Raw genomic sequence first — 27786 nt, 5'->3', positions numbered from 1 at the left:
TTGTTTTATACCCCAGAATCTCCCAGGTTTTCACAATGCTATTACAAACTGAAAACTTAGAAGACATGTCTCAAAAAAGTTTAATTTGCTTTACCACACCTCTCTGTGCTTTACAATGCTTCCCTATGCTTTACCACACCTCTCTGTGCTTTACAATGCTTCCCTGTGCTTTACCACACCTCTCTGTGCTTTACAATGCTTCCCTATGCTTTACCAGACCTCTCTATGCTTTACAATGCTTCCCTATGCTTTATCATGCCTTCATTGCTCTTTCTTACACTTTGCTGTGCTTTCCCAATAGCAGGATTGTATAAGGGCTGTTACAGAAGCACACTCTGACTGGCCCCTGTCTCTCTCAGAGGCTCCGGAGGGAGGCACAGGGGTGCAGCCCAGGAAAGAAACAGGAAAACGCAGTCGGGCGAGGATGTGAAACGGAAAATCAGCCAGCAGCAGAGACCCTCCCCTGCCCTGGATGACAGTCCTGCTGTTCACCCCAGCAGAGGGGATGAGAAGAAGAGAGAGGAGGGGAGCGGAGGAGGGGGTCAGAGCCGAGCTGTGCTGGAAGATTCACATGAGAGATATATATAGAGATAGCTCAGAGGGAACGAGATGCTTCACAGTAAGGGTTACCACTAGAGGAAGGCAGGGAGACTGCAGCTGTGCTTCTCCATCCCGGCTCTACTTGCTATAGGACAGCACCCAGTGCTGGATCCACATCAGAGCCACAATGGCATCACTGTGCTCTGCTAGAATAAACGGCGAGGAGGAGAGGAGGGTTTATATTAGTAGGGGGAGGGGACAGCTATTCTGCAGCAGAGGGGTCATGAATAAAACAGGAGACTGCAGTTTGAGAGCGAGAGAGAGAGAGAGAGAGAGAGAGAGAGAGAGAGAGAGGGATCCTGCGTCTGTATTAGGTACACTGGGTACACACTGATCTGAAAGCCAGGCTCAGTTTCTTTGAACACCTTCGTTGGGTTTGATTAACTCGTAAGTGATTCTTGAGTGTAAGGGTGCTGCAGAAAGCAAGCTGCCACACTGGAGTCAGTAACCCTGACTGGGGTAAATTCATCCCTGCTGTTATACTTCATGATTACATTGTTTTATACCCCAGAATCTCCCAGGTTTTCACAATGCTATTACAAACTGAAAACTTAGAAGACATGTCTCAAAAAAGTTTAATTTGCTTTACCACACCTCTCTGTGCTTTACAATGCTTCCCTATGCTTTACCAGACCTCTCTGTGCTTTACAATGCTTCCCTATGCTTTACCACACCTCTCTGTGCTTTACAATGCTTCCCTATGCTTTACCATACCTCTCTGTGCTTTACAATGCTTCCCTATGCTTTACCATACCTCTCTGTGCTTTACAATGCTTCCCTATGCTTTACCACACCTCTCTGTGCTTTACAATGCTTCCCTATGCTTTACCACACCTCTCTGTGCTTTACAATGCTTCCCTATGCTTTACCATACCTCTCTGTGCTTTACAATGCTTCCCTATGCTTTACCAGACCTCTCTGTGCTTTACAATGCTTCCCTATGCTTTATCAGACCTCTCTGTGCTTTACAATGCTTCCATATGCTTTACCACACCTCTCTGTGCTTTACAATGCTTCCCTATGCTTTACCACACCTCTCTGTGCTTTACAATGCTTCCCTATGCTTTACCAGACCTCTCTGTGCTTTACAATGCTTCCCTATGCTTTACCAGACCTCTCTGTGCTTTACAATGCTTCCCTATGCTTTATCAGACCTCTCTGTGCTTTACAATGCTTTCCTATGCTTTACCAGACCTCTCTGTGCTTTACAATGCTCCCCTATGCTTTACCATATTTCCACTGTGCTTTGCAATGCTTCCCTATGCTTTACCATGCTTCCACTGTTTCCCTATGCTTTATTACACTTTGCTAGCCTTTCACTATGGGACTCCTTTAAAGGGAGCACTTTGAGAATGCGGTGCCTGTAACGAGCACGAGTCCCCTTGCTGTCTGTGCGCTTCATGGCTCTGCAGTTCAAAGGTGGCTGTGTTAAAGAAACAGATACCTAATACTTAGAGCAGCGCTTCCCAACCCTGGTCCTGGGGACCCCCTGCGTCTGCCGGTTTTCATTCCAACTGAGCTCTCCGTTACTGAACTAGACCCGTCATTGAACTGAGCATGTGCTTAATTAGACCTTTGTGATTGCTCTGCAGTGTAGCAATAAGCAGTTGATCAGATTGCAAGCCTGCTGTCTCTGAGCTGGGCTCGTCTGTTCACGGCAATGTAATGTGAGGTCAGGAAGCGTCTCAAACACACTGCAGAGACACAGCGCGAGTAAAGGCTGCTTGGAAGAAACGGGCCATAGGGCGACACCTGCTGGCCAGCGCGTGGAAGAGCACACGCATCAGCACTGCAGCTGGGGATCTGCATTGCACAACAGGAACACGGGGCCCCCTTGTGGTCAGTGTTAGAAAGTAACACTGTCGTAACTAGAGAGGCTGGATCTGGGGTGGACAAAAAATTAGAAACAGTTGCAGCATGTTGCAGATTCAAAAGCGGGGGCTTTCGCGATTGGTGCTTCTGGATAAAGTATTACTGCATACGCCACTCAGCATTCTCGGCTTTGTGTGTATGTTTTAAAGTTTCTCAAAAAACATTGCCAGAAAATAAAAGAATCAAGTTAAACTGTATATTTATGTTTAAATATATATATATATATATATACACACAGGGATAGCGAGATGTTCACAGTGCTTTACATGCAACTAGTCAGAGCACTCCGTTTCGTTCCTGCAGACCTTGTCGTTTCTTTGCTGGTTTTACACAGCTGTGGTAGGTTTGTTGTGAAAGTGCGTCTCCCTACACGTCCTCCCAGGGTGGCTGGGCTAGGGGAGCTTTGTCTGTGGAACTGGGAGGCTGCGGTTCATGTTCTCGGGGATGTGTTTCCAGGGCGCACCACTCCTCAGGGATCCCCTTCCTGCCTCTCTCAGAGCGTGGTCCGTCCACACACTGCGCTGTGTGCTGAGAGAGCGAGAGAGACAGAGAGAGGTTCAGTGATTAATTGAGGTAAAGAGGTAAGCCATTGTGCCCTTGATCAGAAACTCGTCCCAGTATAGCCCAGTACATCCCAGTATAGCCCAGTACCTACAGTAGCTTTTTATACTTCTATGATCTGATGTGTGCACGTGTCTGTCTGTGTGTCTGAGACACACTGTATGATGATGTGTGAAACCTCAACTCTTGCAAACTCTCTCAGTGTCTGCAGCTCGTAACACCTGCAACAAACAACAAATATATAACAAATAATACCCAACCTCACACACTGCCTGCCAGCTCCAAACAAGAACTATAACACACTGTAACTATAACACACACACACACACACACACACACACACTGCCTGCCAGCTCCAAACAAGAACTATAACACACTGTAACTATAACACACACACACACACACACACACACACTGCCTGCCAGCTCCAAACAAGAACTATAACACACTGTAACTATAACACACGCACACACACACTGCCTGCCAGCTCCAAACAAGAACTATAACACACTGTAACTATAACACACGCACGCACACACACACACACACACACTGCCTGCCAGCTCCAAACAAGAACTATAACACACTGTAACTATAACACACACACACACACACACACACACACACTGCCTGCCAGCTCCAAACAAGAACTATAACACACTGTAACTATAACACACACGCACACGCACACACACACACACACTGCCTGCCAGCTCCAAACAAGAACTATAACACACTGTAACTATAACACACGCACGCACACACACACACACACACTGACACACACACACACACACACACACACACACTGACACACACTGCCTGCCAGCTCCAAACAAGAACTATAACACACTGTAACTATAACACACACACACACACACACACTGCCTGCCAGCTCCAAACAAGAACTATAACACACTGTAACTATAACACACATGCACACACACTGACACTATCACTCTCACTCTCACACTCAGACTCTGACCATGGTGAGGTAGATGCCTTCAGTGGCGCTGCAGGAGAGAGGGGGGGGGTCTTTGGGCAGGTGGTTCCGTGGGAGGGTAACGTAGCAGTCAGTGTCCTGAGAGCGAGAGAGGGGAGAGGACAGAGAGAAAAGAGAAAGGGAGAGAAGAGAGAGCAGAGAAGGAAGAGAGAGGGGGATAGAGAGAAATCAACCAGAAATTCCAAAATGTTTCTTCATTTCTTTTTCTGGTTTTAATTCTTGTTTGCTGAAAACATTCTAAAACAAAACTATTCATAAAAGAGGACAGCCAGTGCGGCCAGTGCGGTCGTCAGTACAGTACCTTCCTCTCCACAGAGTGACCGGAATGACAGACTCATTATGAAGACACGAGCTGCATGCTGGTCTGCTTTGAGATGCTTTCTTTCAGTTGAGTGTATATTCACTTTTTAAATAAACAGGCGTGGGGCAGTCACCTTGTCTCTTCCTGGGGATTCCAATTTGGGGTCCTGACACGTCTCCACAGCAACGCTCCGCTGGTCCTCTCTGAAAAACAAACAGCACTGAGACTCAGGCAGGGTCTCCACCAGGAACAGCAGCCACACTGGAAGCAGCACTGAGATACACACACGCAACCCTGTTGCATATCACATTACTGTAATATTAATTCGCTGGGCTATTAATATGGAGCTGAGCTTCAGTAAACAGGTAGTAGCATATCAATGACATATGCATGCCACTCAAAATATTTTGGCTGTGCTCTTGTGGTTTAGAAGCCCCTCGCTAGAAGTGATTTCTCTCATGTTCCAAAGCACATTTCTTTACTCTCATGTTTCATTGACCATCATCCTGCGTGAATCATTGTTACCGGTGAGTCGTGTGCTGCTGTCGGGCTCGCTGTAGCCTCCACAGGCTGAGTGCCAACACCGTCACCAAAACCAGCCCCCCTGCCACCGCGGGCCAGAGAGGAGCGGGGCTGAGAGGAGGAGGAGCGGGGCTGAGAGGAGGAGGAGGGGGGCTGAGAGGGACCTCCAGCATCCTGCCACGAGCTGCAGGGAGAGAGAGAGAGAGAGAGAGAGAGAGAGAGAGAGGGGGAGAGAGAGAGGGAAATAAATACCAGTTCACCCTCACTGGCAAAACATTAGAGCACAGTGAAGTTTGGGGTCCCACTCTAAATTGTGAATACAGTAATTGGGACAAAAGTCCAACAGAAATCTTACATTTAGAATTCTGCAAAAACATCTTGCAGTTGCACAGAAATGCTCCAAGCAATGCTTGTAGAGCTGAGCTAGGATGTCTTCCCTTACTGCTCACTGTACAAAAGAGAGCTTTGAGGTACTGGAGCCACCTGAACCAAAACAACCCTGACTCCTACCAGTGCAAGGCCCTGAAGAGCCAGGAGAGCTACCCAAATAAAAAGACCATCAACTACATGATGGAGAAGCTCTGTGAGGAGAACCAGATCCGCATCACAGAGCCTCAGAAGAGCTGCTCTAATCAGGCCCCAATGATATCTAAAATAACCACCACCCTGAAAAACAAATACCTGATACACTGGGAGAGCCAAGTAAAGTCACAGCATGAATTAGAGTGCTACCAGAGTTTAAACAGACCAGACGCCCTGGCAGAATATCTGGTCAGAGTTAAAGACCAAAAACAAAAACAACTACTGACCAAATACAGATTGAGCGACCACACATTAGCAATCGAAAAGGGTCGACACAGAGCCACGTGGAGCCCCAGAGAGAGGAGACTGTGTGAGCACTGTGAGTTACACCACAGAGAGCTCCCCTTCCTACTGCACTGCCCCAAATACAAGCTGCTCAGGGACATATTCATACCCAAATTCACGAGGCACATCAGTGACTTCACCCACCTCTCAGAAACTGAAAAACTACAAATATTTTTAGGAGAGGTGGGGATAACATGTGCACTAGCTGCTGAATATGTGACTGCCTGCCACAGTCTAAGAGAAACACATGAACCTGCAGTGAAAATGGTCTTTTCATTGTGTCTGTTTATACACTGTACCTGTCTGTTTGTAGGTTTATTTTGCTTTGGCAAAACTTGTTTATTCCTGTCATGCCAATAAAGCTTATTGAATTGAAATGAATTGAATTGAGAGAGAGGGAGAGAGAGAGGGAGAGAGAGGGAGAGAGGGAGAGAGAGGGAGGGAGGGAGGGAGAGGGAGAGAGGGAGGGAGGGAGTGAGGGAGGGAGAGGGAGGGAGAGACAGCGAGAGAGAGGGAGAGAGAGAGGAGCGCAGGCAGGACTTAAATCATTCAGTACAAAATAACTTTGAAAAAAGCCAACCCCACTACAACTGGTGAAACAGTCAACAGAGCTGACTTTAGAAACACTAACAGAAGCTTCAGGATGTTCAATTCCAAACGCTTCCACTGGAGCTCTGTCTCACCCTGTCTCACTCTCTCACCCTCTCTCACCCTGTCTCACTCTGTCTCACCCTGTCACCCTCTCTCACCCTGTCTCACTCTGTCTCACCCTGTCACTCTGTCACCCTCTCTCACTCTGTCTCACCCTGTCACTCTGTCACCCTCTCTCACCCTGTCTCACTCTGTCTCACCCTGTCACTCTGTCACCCTCTCTCACCCTGTCACTCTGTCACCCTCTCTCACCCTGTCTCACCCTGTCACTCTCTCTCACCCTGTCTCACCCTCTCACTCTCTCACCCTGTCTCAGGCTGTGCTTATTAGTTTTAGAGTAGCAATTGGGGTTGTTTTGTTATTCATTTTTTTCATAACATTTTTTTTTTAAATGACAATTTTCAGAATCTGTCCCAGAGCGATTTTGTGACCCTGAGCTACCTAGCTGGCCAGGGCAGCTCTGCAGCAGCAAAAGAGTTAATCAAAGTGTTGCACACTGTGAGGCGGGACAGCACTCAGCACTCAGCTAACATTCAAACAGGCTCTTCACATGCATGCAAATGAATCATCACAGACCAAGACCATGACCACAAGCTGAACGCAGCTTACAGATAAACACGACCTGACTCAAAACCAAAGCTCAAAAGAAATTTATAAAAAAACACGTGTCCCCTGATCGGCACACAGCCCATTAACATGCCCCTCGTTGCTTTTGCGGTTTCCATCTTCATCTCATCCCCGAGTGAGTTCACTGGCTGTGTTTCTGTTAATAGGACCCCAGCCGCCCCTCACAGTCTCACCCAAACAGAGAGGCAGCAAACGCAGCAAAGGGATTGCGAGTCTGCCTTTGAGCAACGAGGAGGCTGAAAGGGCTTTTAAAAGCCTGGCTATTAGAGAAGAGGTGAAGGTGTATTTCAATCTGCAATCAAACACTGAGTGCTACAGTGTGAGGGTGAGTGCGAGTAAGAGGATTTCAAACAGGGCACGATAAAAGCTAGGTCACTGTGTGCTTTATGTTAGACCACTGGCAGTGGAACAATCCACAGAGACGTGTTGCTTAACCACACCTGACCACACCTGACCCCTTTTTAAAACATACCTGCATTCCGAAAAGCAAAAAGCGTAACTAATACATTTACCAAAGCATTTTTTTTTAAAGATATATTTTTTAACCTTAATAGGACCCCTTTTGTAAACCACGCTGTCAATGCACAGTCAATGCATATTGAATGAGCTCACAGGCTGGAGCTGTGCGCACCTCTGACTCTGAGCTCAGTGCCATTCTTTATCCAATTCATTCCAACTCGGACCAGGCACAAGTAGTTCCCCTCATCCATCAACCGGACGTCCCGCAGGAGAATGGAGGCGTTGTTTTGGGAGATGTTCCCCACGAAGACCACGCTTTTCTGGGTCGACACGCTGAAGTTGTGATGATAGTGATAGAAAATCACCTGCAGAGGAGGAGGAGAGAGAATACTGAGAGGGAGAAGGGCAGCAGAGAGACAGGGAAAGGAAGGGGGTGAAAAGGGAGAGAGTGGAGAAGAGGAAGCTGAGGGAGAGGAGGGCGGGATGGAGAGGTTAGGTACCGTGCTGTTTGGGTTCTCCCAGTCCACATTGATGCTCTGCAGCCTGTCTCCTGGTCCCAGTGTGAAGGTGCAGGGGAGCAGCGCTGCTGATCCCTCCATCACATTGACCTTGGGCTGGGTGTGAACAGAGGGCTGTGCCCTGCAACACACTGCGAGAGAGAGAGAGTCATGTGACGTACAGGCGATTCACTTTGCATGGCCATACCTGTGAGAATCTGCACCCCGTGCAATAGTGCACCCCGACTCACAGTATATTCATATGCACATTTAGCTGTTTATTTTTCAATAAAATATGTTTCATTAATAAACTGGTTGTTCCGCTTCCTGTTTTTTCACACTTTCATGGGGTGCAGTTTCTCATGCTACACCAGCACTGATACTCACACACACTCTCACACACACACACACACACGTTTGCCTTGCTATGTTTCTCATGACACTGGTGTAACGATAAGACAAGATGTGGCTAATTTGATGATTGAGGTTACAATATGATGCAACATATAAGCACACTTTTTGCTCTTACACAATTTGTTTTCATTTTGGATGTGCCTTTGTAAACTGGAATATCTATAAACTGTGATATATAAACTGATATATAAACTGTGATATATAAACTGTGATATATATACTGTGATATATAAACTGTGATATTTACTGTAGCTTAAACAAAGGGGAATTTTCAACACAGCGGTGTCGCAGTGTTTCAGTTCACGATTCCTCCCTCAGTGTCGCAGTGTTTCTCTTCGTGATTCCTCCCTCGGCGTCGCAGTGTTTCAGTTCACGATTCCTCCCTCGGTGTCGCAGTGTTTCTCTTCGTGATTCCTCCCTCGGCGTCGCAGTGTTTCAGTTCACGATTCCTCCCTCGGTGTCGCAGTGTTTCAGTTCATGATTCCTCCCTCGGTGTCGCAGTGTTTCTCTTCATGATTCCTCCCTCGGTGTCACAGTGTTTCTCTTTGTGATTCCTCCCTCGGCGTCGCAGTGTTTCAGTTCATGATTCCTCCCTCGGCGTCGCAGTGTTTCTCTTCATGATTCCTCCCTCGGTGTCACAGTGTTTCTCTTCATGATTCCTCCCTCGGTGTCGCAGTGTTTCTCTTCATGATTCCTCCCTCGGTGTCACAGTGTTTCTCTTTGTGATTCCTCCCTCGGCGTCGCAGTGTTTCAGTTCACGATTCCTCCCTCGGTGTCGCAGTGTTTCTCTTCATGATTCCTCCCTCGGTGTCACAGTGTTTCTCTTTGTGATTCCTCCCTCGGCGTCGCAGTGTTTCAGTTCATGATTCCTCCCTCGGCGTCGCAGTGTTTCTCTTCGTGATTCCTCCCTCGGCGTCGCAGTGTTTCAGTTCATGATTCCTCCCTCGGTGTCGCAGTGTTTCAGTTCATGATTCCTCCCTCGGTGTCGCAGTGTTTCTCTTCATGATTCCTCCCTCGGTGTCAGTGTTTCTCTTTGTGATTCCTCCCTCGGCGTCGCAGTGTTTCAGTTCATGATTCCTCCCTCGGCATCGCAGTGTTTCTCTTCGTGATTCCTCCCTTGGCGTCGCAGTGTTTCAGTTCATGATTCCTCCCTCGGCGTCGCAGTGTTTCTCTTCGTGATTCCTCCCTCGGTGTCGCAGTGTTTCTCTTCATGATTCCTCCCTCGGCGTCGCAGTGTTTCTCTTCGTAATTCCTCCCTCGGCGTCGCAGTGTTTCAGTTCATGATTCCTCCCTCGGTGTCGCAGTGTTTCTCTTCATGATTCCTCCCTCGGCGTCGCAGTGTTTCTCTTCGTGATTCCTCCCTCGGCGTCGCAGTGTTTCAGTTCATGATTCCTCCCTCGGCGTCGCAGTGTTTCAGTTCATGATTCCTCCCTCGGCGTCGCAGTGTTTCTCTTCGTAATTCCTCCCTCGGCGTCGCAGTGTTTCAGTTCATGATTCCTCCCTCGGTGTCGCAGTGTTTCTCTTCATGATTCCTCCCTCGGTGTCGCAGTGTTTCTCTTCATGATTCCTCCCTCAGTGTCGCAGTGTTTCTCTTCATGATTCCTCCCTCGGTGTCGCAGTGTTTCTCTTCATGATTCCTCCCTCGGCGTCGCAGTGTTTCTCTTCACGATTCCTCCCTCGGTGTCGCAGTGTTTCTCTTCATGATTCCTCCCTCGGCGTCGCAGTGTTTCTCTTCATGATTCCTCCCTCGACGTCGCAGTGTTTCTCTTCGTGATTCCTCCCTCGGCGTCGCAGTGTTTCAGTTCATGATTCCTCCCTCGGTGTCGCAGTATTTCTCTTCATGATTCCTCCCTCGGTGTCGCAGTGTTTCTCTTCGTGATTCCTCCCTCGGTGTCGCAGTGTTTCTCTTCGTGATTCCTCCCTCGGCGTCGCAGTGTTTCAGTTCATGATTCCTCCCTCGGTGTCGCAGTATTTCTCTTCATGATTCCTCCCTCGGTGTCGCAGTGTTTCTCTTCGTGATTCCTCCCTCGGTGTCGCAGTGTTTCTCTTCGTGATTCCTCCCTCGGCGTCGCAGTGTTTCAGTTCATGATTCCTCCCTCGGCGTCGCAGTGTTTCTCTTCATGATTCCTCCCTCGGCGTCGCAGTGTTTCTCTTCGTGATTCCTCCCTCGGTGTCGCAGTGTTTCTCTTCGTGATTCCTCCCTCGGCGTCGCAGTGTTTCAGTTCATGATTCCTCCCTCGGCGTCGCAGTGTTTCTCTTCATGATTCCTCCCTCGGCGTCGCAGTGTTTCTCTTCGTGATTCCTCCCTCGGTGTCGCAGTGTTTCTCTTCATGATTCCTCCCTCGGCGTCGCAGTGTTTCTCTTCACGATTCCTCCCTCGGTGTCTCAGTGTTTCAGTTCACGATTCCTCCCTCGGCGTCGCAGTGTTTCACTTCATGATTCCTCCCTCGGTGTCTCAGTGTTTCAGTTCATGATTCCTCCCTCGGTGTCGCAGTGTTTCTCTTCGTGATTCCTCCCTCGGCGTCGCAGTGTTTCAGTTCATGATTCCTCCCTCGGTGTCGCAGTGTTTCTCTTCATGATTCCTCCCTCGGTGTCGCAGTGTTTCTCTTCATGATTCCTCCCTCGGTGTCGCAGTGTTTCAGTTCATGATTCCTCCCTCGGCGTCGCAGTGTTTCAGTTCATGATTCCTCCCTCGGTGTCGCAGTGTTTCTCTTCATGATTCCTCCCTCGGTGTCACAGTGTTTCTCTTCATGATTCCTCCCTCGGCGTCGCAGTGTTTCTCTTCGTGATTCCTCCCTCGGTGTCGCAGTGTTTCTCTTCATGATTCCTCCCTCGGCGTCGCAGTGTTTCTCTTCACGATTCCTCCCTCGGTGTCTCAGTGTTTCAGTTCACGATTCCTCCCTCGGCGTCGCAGTGTTTCTCTTCGTGATTCCTCCCTCGGTGTCGCAGTGTTTCAGTTCACGATTCCTCCCTCGGTGTCGCAGTGTTTCAGTTCACGATTCCTCCCTCAGCGTCGCAGTGTTTCTCTTCATGATTCCTCCCTCGGTGTCGCAGTGTTTCAGTTCATGATTCCTCCCTCAGTGTCGCAGTGTTTCACTTCACGATTCCTCCCTCGGTGTCAGAAGGGAGGTACTTTGTGAGTTTGGTCTGGCTCATCAGCAAGCAGGCGAGATGTCTCCACCCTGCAGTACATTTCCCCAAATACTTTGCAATGCTTACCTGTGCTTCCCCATGCGTTCACTGTGTTTTATTACACTTTGCTGTGCTTTTACTGTGAGACAATGTTATAAGGGGACGTTGCAGATTTGTGTTTGTTTTGGTGTCTGTCTGTCTGTCGGTATCAAGGACTTACCAATTAAAACTGCAAGGTGAAATAGCCAAAGCATTCTTGTGAAACCTGGAAGAAAGATAATAATGTTTTAAAACTCAAAAATCAGAAATCATATCTATAACTGACCTGCTGATGGAGACTGATCGTTTCTCATGACACAAGACTCTTCTGTGAAATGCAACAGTTTCTAGCAATGAAACAGTTTGGCAATGATCCAGGGTATAGTTAGTGTGTATGCTGATCATCAAAAGAAACATATCACTTCTATTTGAGCATCAAAAGAAACTGATCAAAGATGTAATGGAAAAATGAGAAACTCTGTTTTAGAGCAGGTGCAGTGACTTTTTATTGTGTTGATTAACAATTGACATCACGAAGATGCTGCAGAATGATCTGTCGATCTGGGGCAGGTGTTGTGACTCTTGGTCTCCCAGTTGGTGGCCTGTCATTGACAGAGTGTGTCTGGTTATACCATCTCGCCAGGTTTGAAATTGCTGGCTGTGAGCACCCAAGACGGCGAGCCGCAGCACGCTGCCCTAGTCCAGCCTCCAACACGCAGATTGCACGAAGGCGCTGCTCTCTCGACAGACGTGGCATGTTGTTTTTTTTTCAGTGATTTTCTTTACTGCTTTTATTCAAGCTTGCAATTCATCAGCTGAAAATCGCTCCATATCCAGCGTCCAATCAACTGTCTCACTAATGAGGTGATTAAGTGCATCTGCTTCAGTCATAGTCACTCAAGCCTGTCATGGTCAAGGATGAATGATCGAGTGATTAAAAAGAAACCAGAAACATTTTGTCAATGTCCATCATTTATATACCTTATTTTTTTCAAAAATAAAAGGTGTTATAATAGTGATAAGTTTCTTTTGATGCTCGGTATATATTGTGAAATCAGGCATTTTGCTATTTGACTAATTAAAAGTTTTCAGTCATTTTGTAAAATTACTGTTTCACTAGGAGGCTGTGTGGTCCAGTGGTTAAAGACACGGGCTTGTAACCAGGAGGTCCGCGGTTCAAATCACTGACTCTCTGTGTGACCCTGAGCCAGTCACCGTTGCTAATCAGGATAATCGAAACGTTTTACCAATGCTGCATCTCAGAAATTCTCCAATGACTGTCCTGGAACTCGCTAGTTGCTTTTGACAACAAATCTCACCAAGTCAGCCCTTAAAGTCACTAGATTTGGTGAGAAATTCGCTGAACTGGCAACACTACTCGAAGGCACAGAAAAAATATTTGATTTCAACATGGCGTATTATTGCCTTGACACAACAAGGAAAAGAGATTGCTTCATCGGTGCCCAGGCACTGAAATCATAGCGGCTGTGCGCCGTTTAAGCTTTTTCACGTTAAGTGAAACGTTAAAGTGTTTAACGTTAATTCTTAAGTCAAGGATCTGCCTATAGAAAAAAGTACCGGCAAAAATCCCTGCGCAGGCCCTGACTGCAACTCCACGTTGTGGAGTATTTTGTTTTTTCATTAAGAAAATTATTTTTTTTTCTTATAAAGTAGGTGTCATAGCTCGTCTTTCAGGTTTGTTGTTGCAAAGAAAAAGCTGTTTATTTGCACTGTGCAAAACCACACACGTCCTGCACATTGAGAGGCTCAGGCACGCAGAATGAATAGTATCTTATTCAGGAAAAAACAACTGTTAACTAAACCTTCGTATTTAAATAAGCCACCTTTAATAACATCCTCATATCTATTTTCGTCCGTTATAAGAGCTCTAGTGGCTGGGGGAGGGCTCGGTCATTTATAATGGCTGGCTACGTCCCTGACTAGTGATATGTTTTATCAGCATTCTTTATTGAGAATGCAATATTCTAACAGCGTTCTTTTTGGAGAATGCAATATTCTAACAGCGTTCTTTTTGGAGAATGCAATATTCTAACAGCGTTCTTTATTGAGAATGCAATATTCTAACAGCGTTCTTTATTGAGAATGCAATATTCTAACAGCATTATTTTTGGAGAATGCAATATTCTAACAGTGTTCTTTTTGGAGAATGCAATATTCTAACAGCGTTCTTTTTGGAGAATGCAATATTCTAACAGCGTTCTTTTTGGAGAATGCAATATTCTAACAGTGTTCTTTATTGAGAATGCAATATTCTAACAGCGTTCTTTATTGAGAATGCAATATTCTAACAGCATTATTTTTGGAGAATGCAATATTCTAACAGTGTTCTTTTTGGAGAATGCAATATTCTAACAGCGTTCTTTTTGGAGAATGCAATATTCTAACAGCGTTCTTTTTGGAGAATGCAATATTCTAACAGCGTTGTTTTTGGAGAATGCAATATTCTAACAGCGTTCTTTTTGGAGAATGCAATATTCTAACAGCGTTCTTAAAGGAAGGTGTTCCTGCCAGGTTCACGTTCCAGGTGACACACATTTCATAACATCGTATTGACCCTTATTACAGCATTAGTTACAGCCATGTAAGTAAATGTTATTTTTTAAATAAATAAATAAATACATACAAAATTCACAAAGAAAATTAAAAAATAAATCAGAACACAAAAAATAGTTTTAAACTTGAAAGAAATCAAAAATCAAACTAAGGGCAAACAAAGGAGCACACGGCAGAGATGGGGGATTTTTAAAACAAAACGATTTTTAACTAATAACCAAAAACAGTTATCTACATCAAAATCATTGCCCTAAAATCACAAAAATATAAGCTTTAAAGTAAAATTAACAAAATAAATAAAACAAGTGTTTTAAAAAGAAAGAAAAATCAAAGAAAGAAGAATCTCTCCTGCACTTGCTTATAAGCACAAGTGCAGGGAGAGAAAGGAAAAACTAAAAAACTGTGTTTTTATAAAAATAAAACAACTAAATCAAAATGTTTTTAACAAAAAAAGGTGCCCTACTACTTTAGAGCAAATAAAATGTAAAACGATTTACAAAATAAAAAGCTTAAATAACTGTTTTTATTGTTTGTAATTTGAAAACTGAGGCGCTCTGAAAAGTGTGGCCTCTCAGTAGTAGTAGTCCTATTTAAGGCTCGGTGGGTTTTACTACACCAGCTGCCCAAAAATTCAGTTTAGCACCCCTAAACAAACAGGGGTGCGAACAAGGACTAGGCCTTAACTAATTTAACAAAAAAAACGGTTCAAAAGGCTGTAGTGGCAGCAGCAGCAGCAGCAGCAGCAGCATCATCATGATGATTATTATTAGTAGTAGTAGTAGTATTATTAGTAGCATTAGCGTGATCATTGAGGCAGTGGGGCTGCTCCACTGAGATGCTGCAGTTTCTGTTTTATTTGTAGTTATTTTCGTGCTCCTCTGTTTTATTGTTGCCCTCTTTGGGTTTCCACAGATAAAAACTACATGTAGAGAGATTAATAAAAGCTGATGTAACTATACTAAGAGAAACCTCTTTGTGCAACAGCCCGTCTGAACGCCTTCGACTCAAAACATTGATCATTTTAAAATTGCATTTATTTAGGTTTCTTTTAGTTTTCCATTACAATACAATACAAATGTGTTTTTATATAGCACCCACCCTTCACGCCATGGCACCCCAGAGCGCTGTACAAAGTCAAAAACAAAACAAGAGAGTTCATGTGTACAACACACTCCAGCGACAACCAGTTATATAAAAGCACATTCGAAAAAAGTTTCCAATTTAAACTTAAAAGAATCCGATGTTTCAACCTGCCTGATGTCAACCAGAATAGAGCTCCACAAACGAGGACACAGCAAAACCCTTCCCAGAACACTTGGGAGCTCTGCCCAGTCCGATCTGAGAGAACGTGGATTACAGTATATTCTGCACTGTGTGTGTTTCAGGTGCGATTAATACAGCTTACCTGGGCTGGTGGGTCAGGACGGAGGGGAGCAGGGAGTGAGACAGTCTCTTCTTCTGTTTAGTCCCCAGTGTAAGTGTTGATGGAGATCAGAAAGTATTTGTTCAGACCCCTGCCCCCTCTCCAGCCCACCTTCCTCTTCTCGCGTCTGACTGAAAACGACAGCGTCAGTCTGACCACACACCAGCGCTGAGGTCCCAGTGGCAGACGACCCCTTTCATCAGACTTTCACTTCCCCTCCAGCGAGACAGACACACGTCTCTTCTGGTGTCATGGGTTACATGAATGTTCAGTCTCTGTTATTAGCATGGGGGTGAGTTTGATGATCAGCGGTGTGTCTGTGTGGACGCTGTCAGTAGAAGCAGCTCCCGAGTCCCAGTCCTGAGCCCCCTCTTTTCTGCTCCCTTGCGAGTGCTTGAGCAGGAGGGTCTGCAGGCTGCAGCAATACTTAATTTAGTAACTCATGCAAATGGTGCTGAATTAGGAACTGCTGAAAGAAACGTTAAACTGAAATTCAACCAAAAAACACTGCCAAGAACTGAGAAAGGCTTCTAGTGCAAATGTTTGCCATTGAATTGATTACGTTTCTTTTAGTATTTCTGTATAGTAACTCTATACCTGCTCCCGTTTGAACACGCAGTTGGCTCACCTCCCTTATAAAAGTCATCTTGCAGGTTTCCCCCTTGCTTTTCCCATAGTCTCCAGTAGTGTGCCATGGTTTTTAATATGCTTTATCGCACCTCTCTGGGCTTTTCCATGCTTCTTTACACTGTGCTTTTCTAAAGGCTGGTCCCTTAGAAAACACGGAGCTGTGCAGTGAAACTGTGAACTGGGACCTGCAGTGCAGTATCGTTCATTCATTTTAATACAGCCAGAGCAGGAAAACATACAAAAGACATTTGCGAAGACAGGAAGACAATATTAATCTCAATCCTTCAGTTACTGAGGCAGTGGATGACACCAGACGTTTGGTACTTAAACATAACTGGCTCCCAGGTGACTGTACAGGATCCAAGCCAGGGGGATTATAAATAAGTCATCTGTGCCTCCACAGCACTCCCCACCGCGCCTCACAACACGGCCCATCACTGGATTGCAGTTTAACCCTCTTAAAGGTAAGCTGGGGTCCATTCGGACCCCACGCTGCTTTAGTATCAGTTATTATGTGGATCTAGTGATTTGATTTGTGTTTCCTTTTAGGTAGTTGTCAGGCACTCATCCTGTTCCACTATGCAAAGGATAATTCTAGTCCAGGTAGAATTTCCCAGATTGTTTTAGGTTTGGGGTCCGTCTGGACCCCAGGAGTAGTGTATCAGTGGGCCTGACCTTCTCGTGTGAATATCTCAGGCACTGTAATAGCTTCCTGTGACAGAAATAGAATGATCTTTGGTGGTAAATATCCCTCCTGACCTGCGAGGGCGCTAAGTAACAGGAACAGAGTACCCTGGACTGCTTGGCCTGACACTTCATTCCCAGGGTTAAAAGGAAGCCGGTCATCTAGAAAGGGGGCGGAGCTTCGGTGCACTAACTCATCGACCCGGAAGGGAAACGATGTGGCAGCTGTGGATTGGAGGAGCGGCTACAATCGTTTACCAAGGGGTCACGTGACGGTACAGGAAGGGGCCGAAGCGTCGTGATCTGTTCCTTCCTTTTGGTGTGTTTGTGTAATAAAGTGTTCAGATACACATTTCCATTCATGCATTTACTCCAGCTGTTAGTTATAAGTTGTTTTATTGCTGGGGTCTGATTGGACCCCAGGTTACCAGGAAAGTCAGTTTTCCTACACGAGGGTTAAAACCATTCAATGTTTGTAGTTCTATATTTAACATTTACATTAAAATCAGGAGACCGCTTCTACCCAGTTTTCAGCCCTTGTGTTGAGCGCATCGATCCTAGACACTAAAAAACGTCTGGCATTATTATCACGGGCCGAAAATACAGTGACATACGAAAAACAGCAATTAATATCTTATATACATCAACATGCTTAAATGAATTCCTCCAAGTTTAAATAATAATAATAATAATAATAATAATAATAATACAGGATTTGGGTGTAAGGAGCTTGAATGAATCCCGTCCCTTTCTTTGGTGACCTCTTGATAAGAATAAAAGTAAAATCTATTGAAAGTCCAAGTTAAAAACTGAGTAAGTCCTGTGAGGGGTGAGGAGGAGGGGCTCCGACAGCCTGTGGTTGCATCCCCTCTGCGTTCAGACCCCTTCCCCTCGGCGCTGGGGCAGGCAGGATCACTCCACTCGGTCCTGTGCAGTCAGGTGTTCCTTCAGCACAGCCAAAGTCCGCTTCAGTCGTTTACAATTCAACGGGAAACAATCTTCCCACCCACTAGGGGGCGCTAGCATTCTGACTCTGCGTTTATTTCAGATTGCCGCCTCTGCATGGCATACAGGGCCTCCTCAGAATCTGAGTCCTAGAGAGAGAGAGAGAGTCACATAACATGCGTGACACGCCTTGTTAATTTCATGCTGCTGGCTGGGTCGGTTTCTGCTGTTTACTGCCAGGATTAGAGTCTGGTTATGTAACACTGCACAGAAATACTGCAGACACACTGCTGAACACAGTTTGTCACGAATGAATCTAAAACCCGTCTTCCCTTGCACAAGCTGCGATCTCCTTTTTTGAGTGAAAGGTGTATGCGGCACAGATGGCTCTTTGATAGAAACAGTTTACTTTATTTGAATTCTTCCCACTGATGATGGGAATGGGAATGTAGAGATGGAAGCTCTTCTAACAAGATTTAAGATTTTGCAGGTATCAGGCTTTTAAAGACACACCTGTGGTGGCTTTGACAGACTCACTGAGAGCAGAAACTGACCCAGGACTGTGACAGCTACTGGAATCAGGCTGATCCTTGGGGTGCAAATTGAACATTTGTGAAACTGCATGCGTGTTAAAATGTTGTAATAACTGTACTGTGTTTTAAAGAATATAAAGCCAGCAGAAATACTAAACACATTGTTAAAACACACTCTTCATACAAGAAGTTATAATTTGCTCTGTATTAACCTATAGTTATGGGAGAGCATTCGATATTCCTGTTTATTCTGTTATATCAGGGGCAAATATTATTGCATCTTTGTAAATCTGAGTAAAAAGGGAGGTTGGGGTCACACCTGTGAAATAAGCCAAGCTATATTTGTCTGAGCTACTGGTGTCAAGGTTTATAAACTTGAGAAAAGCAGAAACGAGAATCTCATTTAATGAACTCAGATCACAGCCAAGTCTCTTATTTAGAGAAGTAAGCTTGATCTGAAAGCTAAACACAGGTCTAGAATAATTCAAACAGAACACAGTATTTTACAGTGTTAAGTTTGAAACTAAGAATATAGTTCAGATATTAACTTGAAGTAAAAACCAGTCAAAGCATAACGATACCAGTCTGTGTCAAACATATAGTAGGATCTGCTAAAGAGAAGGTCATTCATCTTGATAACCTTTGCTTGCAGTACCAGGCGGGGGGTAATCGAAGGAAATAACTTTTTGGCAACTAATGTGAGTTTCAATGTTTGAGGGGTTTGAAATCCAAGGTTTCTATAATGAGTGATCTTTTACATGTAAGAAATACCTCCTGGTAACAAAAGAGAACGATCCACTTACAGGAGTCTGAAACATCTTGATGTCCTCCTGAACGTCTCCCCTGAGTTTAAGAGTATATTCTTAAAGTATATATATATATAATATATATATATTGAGATCCATCCTCACAATCACAGTGAGAAAGCGCTCTGGGCATCCCTGCTGAATGCATTGAGATCCATCCTCACAATCACAGTGAGAAAGCGCTCTGGGCATCCCTGCTGAATGCACTGAGATCCATCCTCACAATCACAGTGAGAAAGCGCTTTGGACATCCCTGCTGAATGCATTGAGATCCATCCTCACAATCACAGTGAGAAAGCGCTCTGGGCATCCCTGCTGAATGCATTGAGATCCATCCTCACAATCACAGCGAGAAAGCGCTCTGGGCATCCCTGCTGAATGCACTGAGATCCATCCTCACAATCACAGTGAGAAAGCGCTCTAGACATCCCCTGCTGAATGCACTGAGATCCATCCTCACAATCACAGTGAGAAAGCGCTCTGGGCATCCCTGCTGAATGCACTGAGATCCATCCTCACAATCACAGTGAGAAAGCGCTCTGGGCATCCCTGCTGAATGCACTGAGATCCATCCTCACAATCACAGTGAGAAAGCGCTCTGGACATCCCTGCTGAATGCACTGAGATCCATCCTCACAATCACAGTGAGAAAGCTGCTTAAACTCTGGACTGGGGTACTGATCAGGATCTATGGCCAAAGTTGTCTCTTCCAGTCCTGGTCTTTGTTCCAAGCCTGTTCTAAATTGTTTAATTGAACCAATTCAACCTGCATCCAGACCCTGCAGTCTGGTGTTAGATCAATGGATCTGTTAAACCTGGAGTGGAACGGCCCTCCAGGACTATGATCGGACACTCCTGGTCTATACAGAGACAGACAGACAGACAGACAGACAGACAGAGACAGGCAGGCAGACACACTGACAGGGAGGGAGGAGCGTACCTGAAAACACAGCACAGCATGATGTTTCTCTTCAGACTGGGCTTCTTGTGAACGTCTTCCTCTCTGAAAACAGAACAGAAAAGAGGATGCAGCAGAGAGATACACAGTCCCTGATGAAGAGAGCTCAGAGAATCCAGTCATTATAAATATATACACACACACACACACACACACACACACACACACGCAACACGCACATGCACACACACAGTGATTCACAGCTCATGCTTCATTGTTGGAGCACCGCAGGTGCTGGAGGGCAGCATGGTGGATGTGGTGCTGTGTTTGGTGTTGCATGAATTACCCTGTATATTGCTTTTAGTAATTCCATTGTGTATTTACAATGACATCACAGATCTTTTACAAACATCAGCCCCTGTATGATTTAAATCTCAAGTAACAGACTTTTCTCTTCAGATTCAGAATGGGTAGCCTTCGATTATTTCACTCTCAACGTCCCAGTTCCAGGGCAAGAATCCAAACCAAGGGAGTGCTTCGTTTGGGATTCAAACAGAACACACTATCACATACCCGTCTGAGGCTTCAATGGGAGACCTCTTAAGCACGTGGGTCTTCCTCCTTCCCAGAATGCCGTTGTTGCAGCCCATTCTGACCAGCAGCACCAGGACGACGAGAGCCGAGGGGAGGAGCACCAATCCAGCCAGCAGGAAGAACTCTGTGATCCGGATGGGGTTTCCTGTGGGGAGTGGAGATGACAGCAGAGTCAGTTACAGAAAGCCCTTGCACGGTAGGCAGATTCTCCCCCATGCCTTTCCTACTGTTAGCCTGTGCCATAGTTTACCATGGTGGCTGTTATTTATTTTAACTCTATTACAGAATGAGCAGAATTACATTTTGCAGAGAGTGGTGTAGAAAAGAGAGCTAACACAATAACATGCATGGTCTACTTTTTATATAGTTTTCAATCAGGTTCATTAGCTCTCCAGGGGTAGTCTTTCTGCAGCACGACTCTGTGTTGAAGTTGCAGTTCCATCAAACAGCGAGGCTCTTTACCTCGGGGCGTGACGGTCAGCACTGTTTTGGCCACGTTGCCGTGGACGTCAGGAGGGTTCCTCACAGTGCAGATGAAGGTTCCGTTGTCGTTAAGCGTCAGGTTCCGCAGCTGGAGGGACGCGTCCCCTCGATTGACGTCCCCCTGCCACGAGACCCTGTCCTTGAAGAGCCCCTCCGTCTGGGGGAAGGCTTTGGACTGATAGTAGAAGAACTGTGGAGAAGCGAGAGGTGCGTCAGGAATGATCTTACAGGACGACATCGAGGAAGGGTCTGTCCTGGGTCTCGGGGCAGGGAGCCGGGGGTCCTGTTTTAGGGAGCACACTTCCCAGCCTCAGCCCGGATCCCTGTTGATCATCAGCAGGGCGGCTCTCAGGGAGACAGTGCTGAAGCCGTGGTTCTGCCCTCACACACGCATACAGGGACAGTTAATACAAGGCAATCGGCCCTGGCAATGCACAGCTGCCTTATGTCAACATCATAACATATGTATCGACTGAAGCACAGGGTCATGCTCTGAACAGCTTTATGGCTTGTTATTATCAGTAATCTCAGTACTTCAGTGAAGAGGTGTGAGAGCAAACTGCTGTAAATCTGAGCTGAGCAATCCCAGAGTCACTGCTGCACACACACACACACACAGAGGGAGCGCTGGCATACACAATCTGAAAGGGACACTATACCCGGCTGACACCACATTGTCACACATGTATTACTGCGATCTGCTGCCCTCTTCTGGAAGTCATTCGAATGAATTTTGTTGTATTATTACAGCCAGTATATTCAGTCCAGCATTAATATTTAAGGCATGTCCAGTCATGCAGTCCAGAGAGGGAGCGAGGGTGCGGAGTCACCTGAACGTCATTGTTTATTCGTTGTGAAGTCGGCTCCAGTGAAATGAAAGACGGGACAGAAACACGTTGTTTCACAGACCCCGAGCAGCATTCATCCTGGACTAACTCAACTTTATTAAACAGTAACACCCGACACAGCAGCTGTGAGGCAGCCAAACGCTTTGACCCTGTGAAATTCAAAATTCAGCGTTATTGAGTGTTTAGTAGCGATGGGTAATATTTCTGCAATTCTGGGACTTCCCAATACAGAGGGTATGAAATGTCAGTGAGGAAGTGTTCAGGGCTTTTCATTTCTGCTTTGTTTTAATTGTGAATTGTGTTTAAAAGGGAAGGGACTGTAGCCGCTAAGAGAAGCTGTGATGAGGAGCTGCATCTCTCACTGTTAATAAGAGAAGCAGCAACTCTCACAGTAAACTGCGCTGTGCAGTATATTGTAAAGCACCCAAACAATGTTACTTAACCACGGTAAACATTTCAGTGTAAGCGCTCTTAAATTCTATTTGGTGTTTTTTTTTCCCCGTTCTGGAAGAAATTGCTCTAATGACGTTTTTGGGTCAAACAGCTTTGAGAATCCGGCCTGATGTGACGTCTGCAAATCCCCACGCAGGTGGACAATGAAACCTCCTGCTGACAGACTCACGCTGTGAGAGGCCTCGCCGTCCACGGGTCGGTAAGTCCAGTCCACGGAGAGGCGACCCGTCACTGGAGACGTGGATCTGAACGTGCATCTCAGAGTGGCATCGTCCCCCACGACCCCATTCACCTCCGGCTCAACCTGCATTTCTACAGCAGCAGCCTGCCAGCACCCTGGGGGGGAGAGAGGGGGGAACAATTCAATCATTTAATGTTCACCTGGGTTGATTACTTCTCTTATTAATAATATTTAAATCGACGTGTAACAAAGATCGAGGATTTACGATGAACACACACACACAAGGAATGTTTAATCAACAGTAGTATTTTATTGAGTACACAAATAATACACAGAAAAGTCAGAAAGTAAATCGCTTAGTTTCTAAGCACAAAACACCATTCCAAACTCTCACTGCACTCATGCTGGCTAGCAGGGAACTGAAATATGACACCACAAGCAGAAACTCAGCAGCTCAAGCAGGCTGTGACGCAGCTAGCAGCTTGCTCACACGTACGAGCACAGCCTCAACTGAGATGATGCAGACAACCTTAGACTATACCACATTCAGCTTATTAATGGTGTATACATTAAGGATATGGCAAGTTTACTTTTAAAGAAATTCTTCATACAGCAATGAGGTAGATTACTTACAGTTACTTCATCAAGTTTCACTAAAAGTTATTTCACACGCAAAGTGTGCAAACTAAATAATTAACAGTACAATTCTAGGTGAATGTGTTACAATTATTTAATTTAGTTCCACGAAAGGAAAATGCAACTGGAATTATGCTCAACGGTTCCTTGAGACTTTTGGTCTGCTGGTTTGGAAACTCAATCTTTTGCAGCGTCCAGTACAAAAACTCTCCTCTCCGCAACAAAGTCTTCAATCCTACACTGGATCAAACTCGACAACAAAGCTTTCAATTCTCGATAGAATCAACAAACAGCTGCAACAAGGTCTCCAGTCCTCGGTACAGGATCCACAGCAGCGCCCGTCCGCTCTGTCCTCTTCGCTGAATCTTTTATCTACGCAGGTACCAGGGCACATTTTCTTTTGGATACGGTGGTTTTAGGTGTACAGCAGACCCAGACTGGTTTGTCTGATAACAGTCGCTGTAAGTTTTACGGCAGTCCTCCAGCCGGGCCTCAGTCTCGTTGCTTGGGGTCGTTGACTCACTTGCAGCTTGCTTCCTCTTCTTGGGTCAGTTTTTAGGCAGAGTCCCGGAGCTGCAGCTTTGCTCAGCAGAGTGACAGCACCTTGTTTATCATTCGATGTTGAGCGCATAATGTTTAGTTTTGCTTGGATATTTACAGTCTTTTTCACTCTGCTAAAACAGATTGTTTTAGTCCACAGTAAACCATAAAAGGGACCAAAGACACATTAAGGGACACTGAAACCTGTAAAAGCACATGTAAAGTGAGTAAATATATTGGTAAAGATAAAAGAGAAATTGCAAATAAAGAAAAGAAATATTCAGTCTTGAAAAATCTGTCATGCAAGGACAGCAGCCTTGTATGTGGTATATTTAGCATACAATGTAATAAAATCTGTAGGAGAGGCAGCTGCATCATTCTATAAAAGAATGCAGAGCCACCTTTCAAAGATAAAGTAAATAAAGCAATAGACACACACCACGGAGGACCTCAAGCTTTAGAAAGATAAAATGAGGTCATGTACAATACAGGAGAATAAAAGAAAAGAAACGGACAAACAGACTCCATACCGCGATGCCTGAAGGGTTACACATGAAGGAACAGTAGACTGTTACATCATTAGCTACATAGAGAATGACATCACAAAGACAGTATATTTAATGAGAAATAAATGTGTGGTTACCATGGCAACAATAGCCCACAATGTTTGTTTTCTCAGAGAGAGAGAGAGAGAGAGAGAGAGAGAATAATAGATGGCCTTCCCTGAGTTACAGGAAAATAACTCCATCCAGGGTTTCTGTGACGTCATAAATTACGAGAGCGAAGGTCGACTAGTTTATAAGCTGTCACAGAAACCCGAGATGTTATTGTTTTCCTGTAACTCACTGAAGAGGCCCATCTGTTGTTACTTTTTGTAATACACGGATACCCTTGTGATGCTAATATTAAAAAGGACGAGGTTCAGCCGTGCAGTTGGGTTTTTTTAAACGTCGTGTTTCAGTGCAGTACAGACGCTCTGTGTCGTTATCCGTTTCTATGAGCTTTTTTTTTTTTTTTTTTTTTTTTTTAACATATTCTCATTTTGTTGATCATTAATGAACATTTCTGTACCGTGGCTGTTGTCGAGTTATTGAAAACGAGACAGTTTGTGTTTGAATTGAATGAGATGGTCTGGAGGAGTCGAAATGGGTTAAAGTTCATGTATATTTTCCTCTAGAGGAATTATCACTTTTTGACGTCACTACTGTGGTATTTGCCTTTTTTTAAGAATGGCTCAGGATGCAAATATAGCCTTCATCCATGTGTGATACACACACACACACACACACACACACAGAGTATACATTTTAATTCTATGCATTTCTATACGCATTCTACTTAAAGTGCTGTCATTGCTGTGCCGCTATATTTTTTTCATAAGCAAATAAAACACCAATAAAATATCTTTAGTAATATTAAATCATTTCATTAAAACGCTGAGCTACAACAAACACACAACTTTTCCACGACGAAACATGCAAATAACATGTCTGCCTCGGAAAGGGGAGGGGTGACGGGAAGGGCATTGCTGAAGACGCTGGCAAAACAAGATATTGTTTCTGTATGAATGGTGCTTGTGTTCGGATAAACACGAACTTTGTTTAAAAGCTGCATCGGCAGTTGTTCACACAATAACGGCAATTAGACAAGATGTTGCGCAGTCGGCTTGCACAGCAGCTTACAAAACAAAACACAAAGTAGCAGGTACATTTTATTAATATTTTGACATGATTATTCCAGAACAGCGGCTGTAAAGTGGGTCATAAAACAAGGACTGGGCAAGGGAGTGTTTGACAAAAAGATAACCTTATCTTTGTATCAAATAAACGTACTTTATATTACAGGGCAAGTTAAACAGGAAATTAATTTATGAGGAAATGCAGGTTTCGATACACCAAAAAGACTCACCGAAAATGAGAAGACAGCACAGAGAAATAATCCGGGGTTCACAGCGACCCATGGCTGATAAAACACCCCTAGTCCAGTCAAAGATCAACGTCCGAGAAAGCGCCGCGCTGGGGAGCTACACGATCAGTTTCGAGTCGTCCATGTTGTGACTGTGTACCTGTGATACAGGTGTGTGAGGAGGCGTCAGCGAAACTCTCACACAGAGAGAGAGACAGGCGCGTCTCTTAATAACACAGTCCCGCACACACGGAGCTCCCTCGACAAGTTTCATTGCTTGCGCTCTTTTTTGTGTGTTTTCACTGCGTTTACCTGCATTTAAATAAGGGTCGCTATATATATATATATATATATATATATATATATATATATATATATATATTAGAGGAGACCAGCCTCTGTTATAAACACCTATCTGCATTTAAACACAGTGCAATGACAGCGCTGCGTTATTAAGCTTAGTTCACATTTATTGGACAGTAAACACGAGACACAATTCGTCCAAATTGATTTTATTATCCAGCAAAACCAGCCAATCAATACTTTGCATTGACGAAAGCAACCAAATCTTCGGATTTAACAGCTTCATTTAGAAAATATTTTATTAAAGTATGTTATTATTGATTTCTTAGCAGACGCCCTTATCCAGGGCGACTTACAATTGTTACAAGATATCACATTATTTTTACATACAATTACCCATTTATACAGTTGGGTTTTTACTGGAGCAATCTAGGTAAAGCACCTTGCTCAAGGGTACAGCAGCAGTGTCCCCCACCGGGGATTGAACCCACAACCCTCCGGTCAAGAGTTCAGAGCCCTAACCACTACTCCACACTGCTGCCCTTAGAAATGCTATATTCAATCGAAAATTATATTCTTAATATAACTATAATTATATAACTATATTCATGTTGTATACAGGGTGTTTAAACAAAGCTACTGACACGTGTATGTGTGAGTGTGCGTGTGCGTGTATGTGTGTGCGTGTGTGTGTGAGTGTGCGTGTGCGTGTGTGCGTGTGGTTGTGCGTGTGCGTGTATGTGTGTGCGTGTGTGTGTGTGCGTGTGCGTGTGTGCGTGTGCGTGTATGTGTGTGCGTGTGTGTGAGTGTGCGTGTGTGCGTGTGTGCGTGCGTGTGGGTGTGCGTGTGCGTGTGTGTGTGTTAATGGTCAGACCCTTTATATCTCTGTATCTGCTTTGAAAGCAAATGGAAATGCTGTGCATGTGTGTGAGGGAGGGAGTGTACTGTATTGCTATGGACAGACTCACGATGTGAAATCCTCATTGTGTTAATCAATGTACTGTATTGCTATGGACAGACTCACGATGTGAAATCCTCATTGTGTTAATCAGTGTACTGTATTGCTATGGACAGACTCATGATGTGAAATCCTCATTGTGTTAATCAGTGTACTGTATTGCTATGGACAGACTCACGATGTGAAATCCTCATTGTGTTAATCAGTGTACTGTATTGCTATGGACAGACTCACGATGTGAAATCCTCATTGTGTTAATCAGTGTACTGTATTGCTATGGACAGACTCACGATGTGAAATCCTCATTGTGTTAATCAGTGTACTGTATTGCTGTGGACAGACTCACGATGTGAAATCCTCATTGTGTTTATCAGTGTACTGTATTGCTATGGACAGACTCACGATGTGAAATCCTCATTGTGTTAATCAGTGTACTGTATTGCTATGGACAGACTCACGATGTGAAATCCTCATTGTGTTAATCAGTGTGCTGTATTGCTGTGGACAGACTCATGATGTGAAATCCTCATTGTGTTAATCAGTGTACTGTATTGCTGCAGACTGACTCATGATGTGAAATCCACACTGCGTAATTCAGCCACTCCCTGACAGGCAGCCACACCCAGCCAGGGCAGTATTGTGCCATCACGCCTCCTCCACACTGCAGCACCGGAAAGGGTGGCTGGATCCACACGCAGCGTCTGAGTGTCAGAGCTCTCTGAAGTGTGCCGTGGACTTGATTCTTCACACTGAGAAAGCAGACTCAAAGTAACATGATGCATACAAAGCAATTCAAGTAAATCACACCTGATCACCAGAACATCACAGAACCTGAATGGGATCTCGT

The 27786-nt window shown here is 45.0% G+C and overlaps 2 protein-coding genes across 3 annotated transcripts; both read right to left on the bottom strand.

The window, feature by feature from the left end:
- Positions 1-2654: 2654 nt before the first annotated feature.
- On the bottom strand, positions 2655-17106 carry LOC117968981 (uncharacterized). The gene is made up of 8 exons (XM_059009581.1): positions 15525-17106; positions 11727-11771; positions 7964-8112; positions 7636-7828; positions 4863-5043; positions 4471-4540; positions 4019-4114; positions 2655-3000 (listed from the first exon to the last, which is right to left on the bottom strand). Exons 2-8 carry the CDS (start codon positions 11758-11760, stop codon positions 2839-2841), a joined length of 885 nt encoding a protein of 294 aa, XP_058865564.1. The 5' UTR covers positions 11761-11771; positions 15525-17106; the 3' UTR covers positions 2655-2838.
- A 129-nt stretch (positions 17107-17235) lies between these two features.
- LOC131707262 (myelin protein zero-like protein 3) lies at positions 17236-25941 on the bottom strand. Of its 2 annotated transcripts, XM_059009582.1 has the most exons (6): positions 25682-25941; positions 22586-22752; positions 21095-21305; positions 20612-20777; positions 20081-20143; positions 17236-17950 (listed from the first exon to the last, which is right to left on the bottom strand). In XM_059009582.1, the coding sequence occupies exons 1-6, from the start codon at positions 25731-25733 to the stop codon at positions 17896-17898; spliced, it is 714 nt and encodes a 237-aa protein (XP_058865565.1). In that variant the 5' UTR covers positions 25734-25941; the 3' UTR covers positions 17236-17895. The 2 variants fall into 2 exon arrangements, with proteins under 2 accessions (XP_058865565.1, XP_058865566.1); XM_059009583.1 differs by lacking the exon at positions 20081-20143.
- Between the last annotated feature and the right edge of the window lie 1845 nt (positions 25942-27786).

Source organism: Acipenser ruthenus, chromosome 39, assembly GCF_902713425.1.
Source record: "Acipenser ruthenus chromosome 39, fAciRut3.2 maternal haplotype, whole genome shotgun sequence".
In the NCBI taxonomy this organism is placed as follows: Eukaryota; Metazoa; Chordata; class Actinopteri; order Acipenseriformes; family Acipenseridae; genus Acipenser; species Acipenser ruthenus.
The sequence above is the reverse complement of the archived record's forward strand: the minus strand, read 5'-3'. Positions and strand labels throughout refer to the sequence as shown.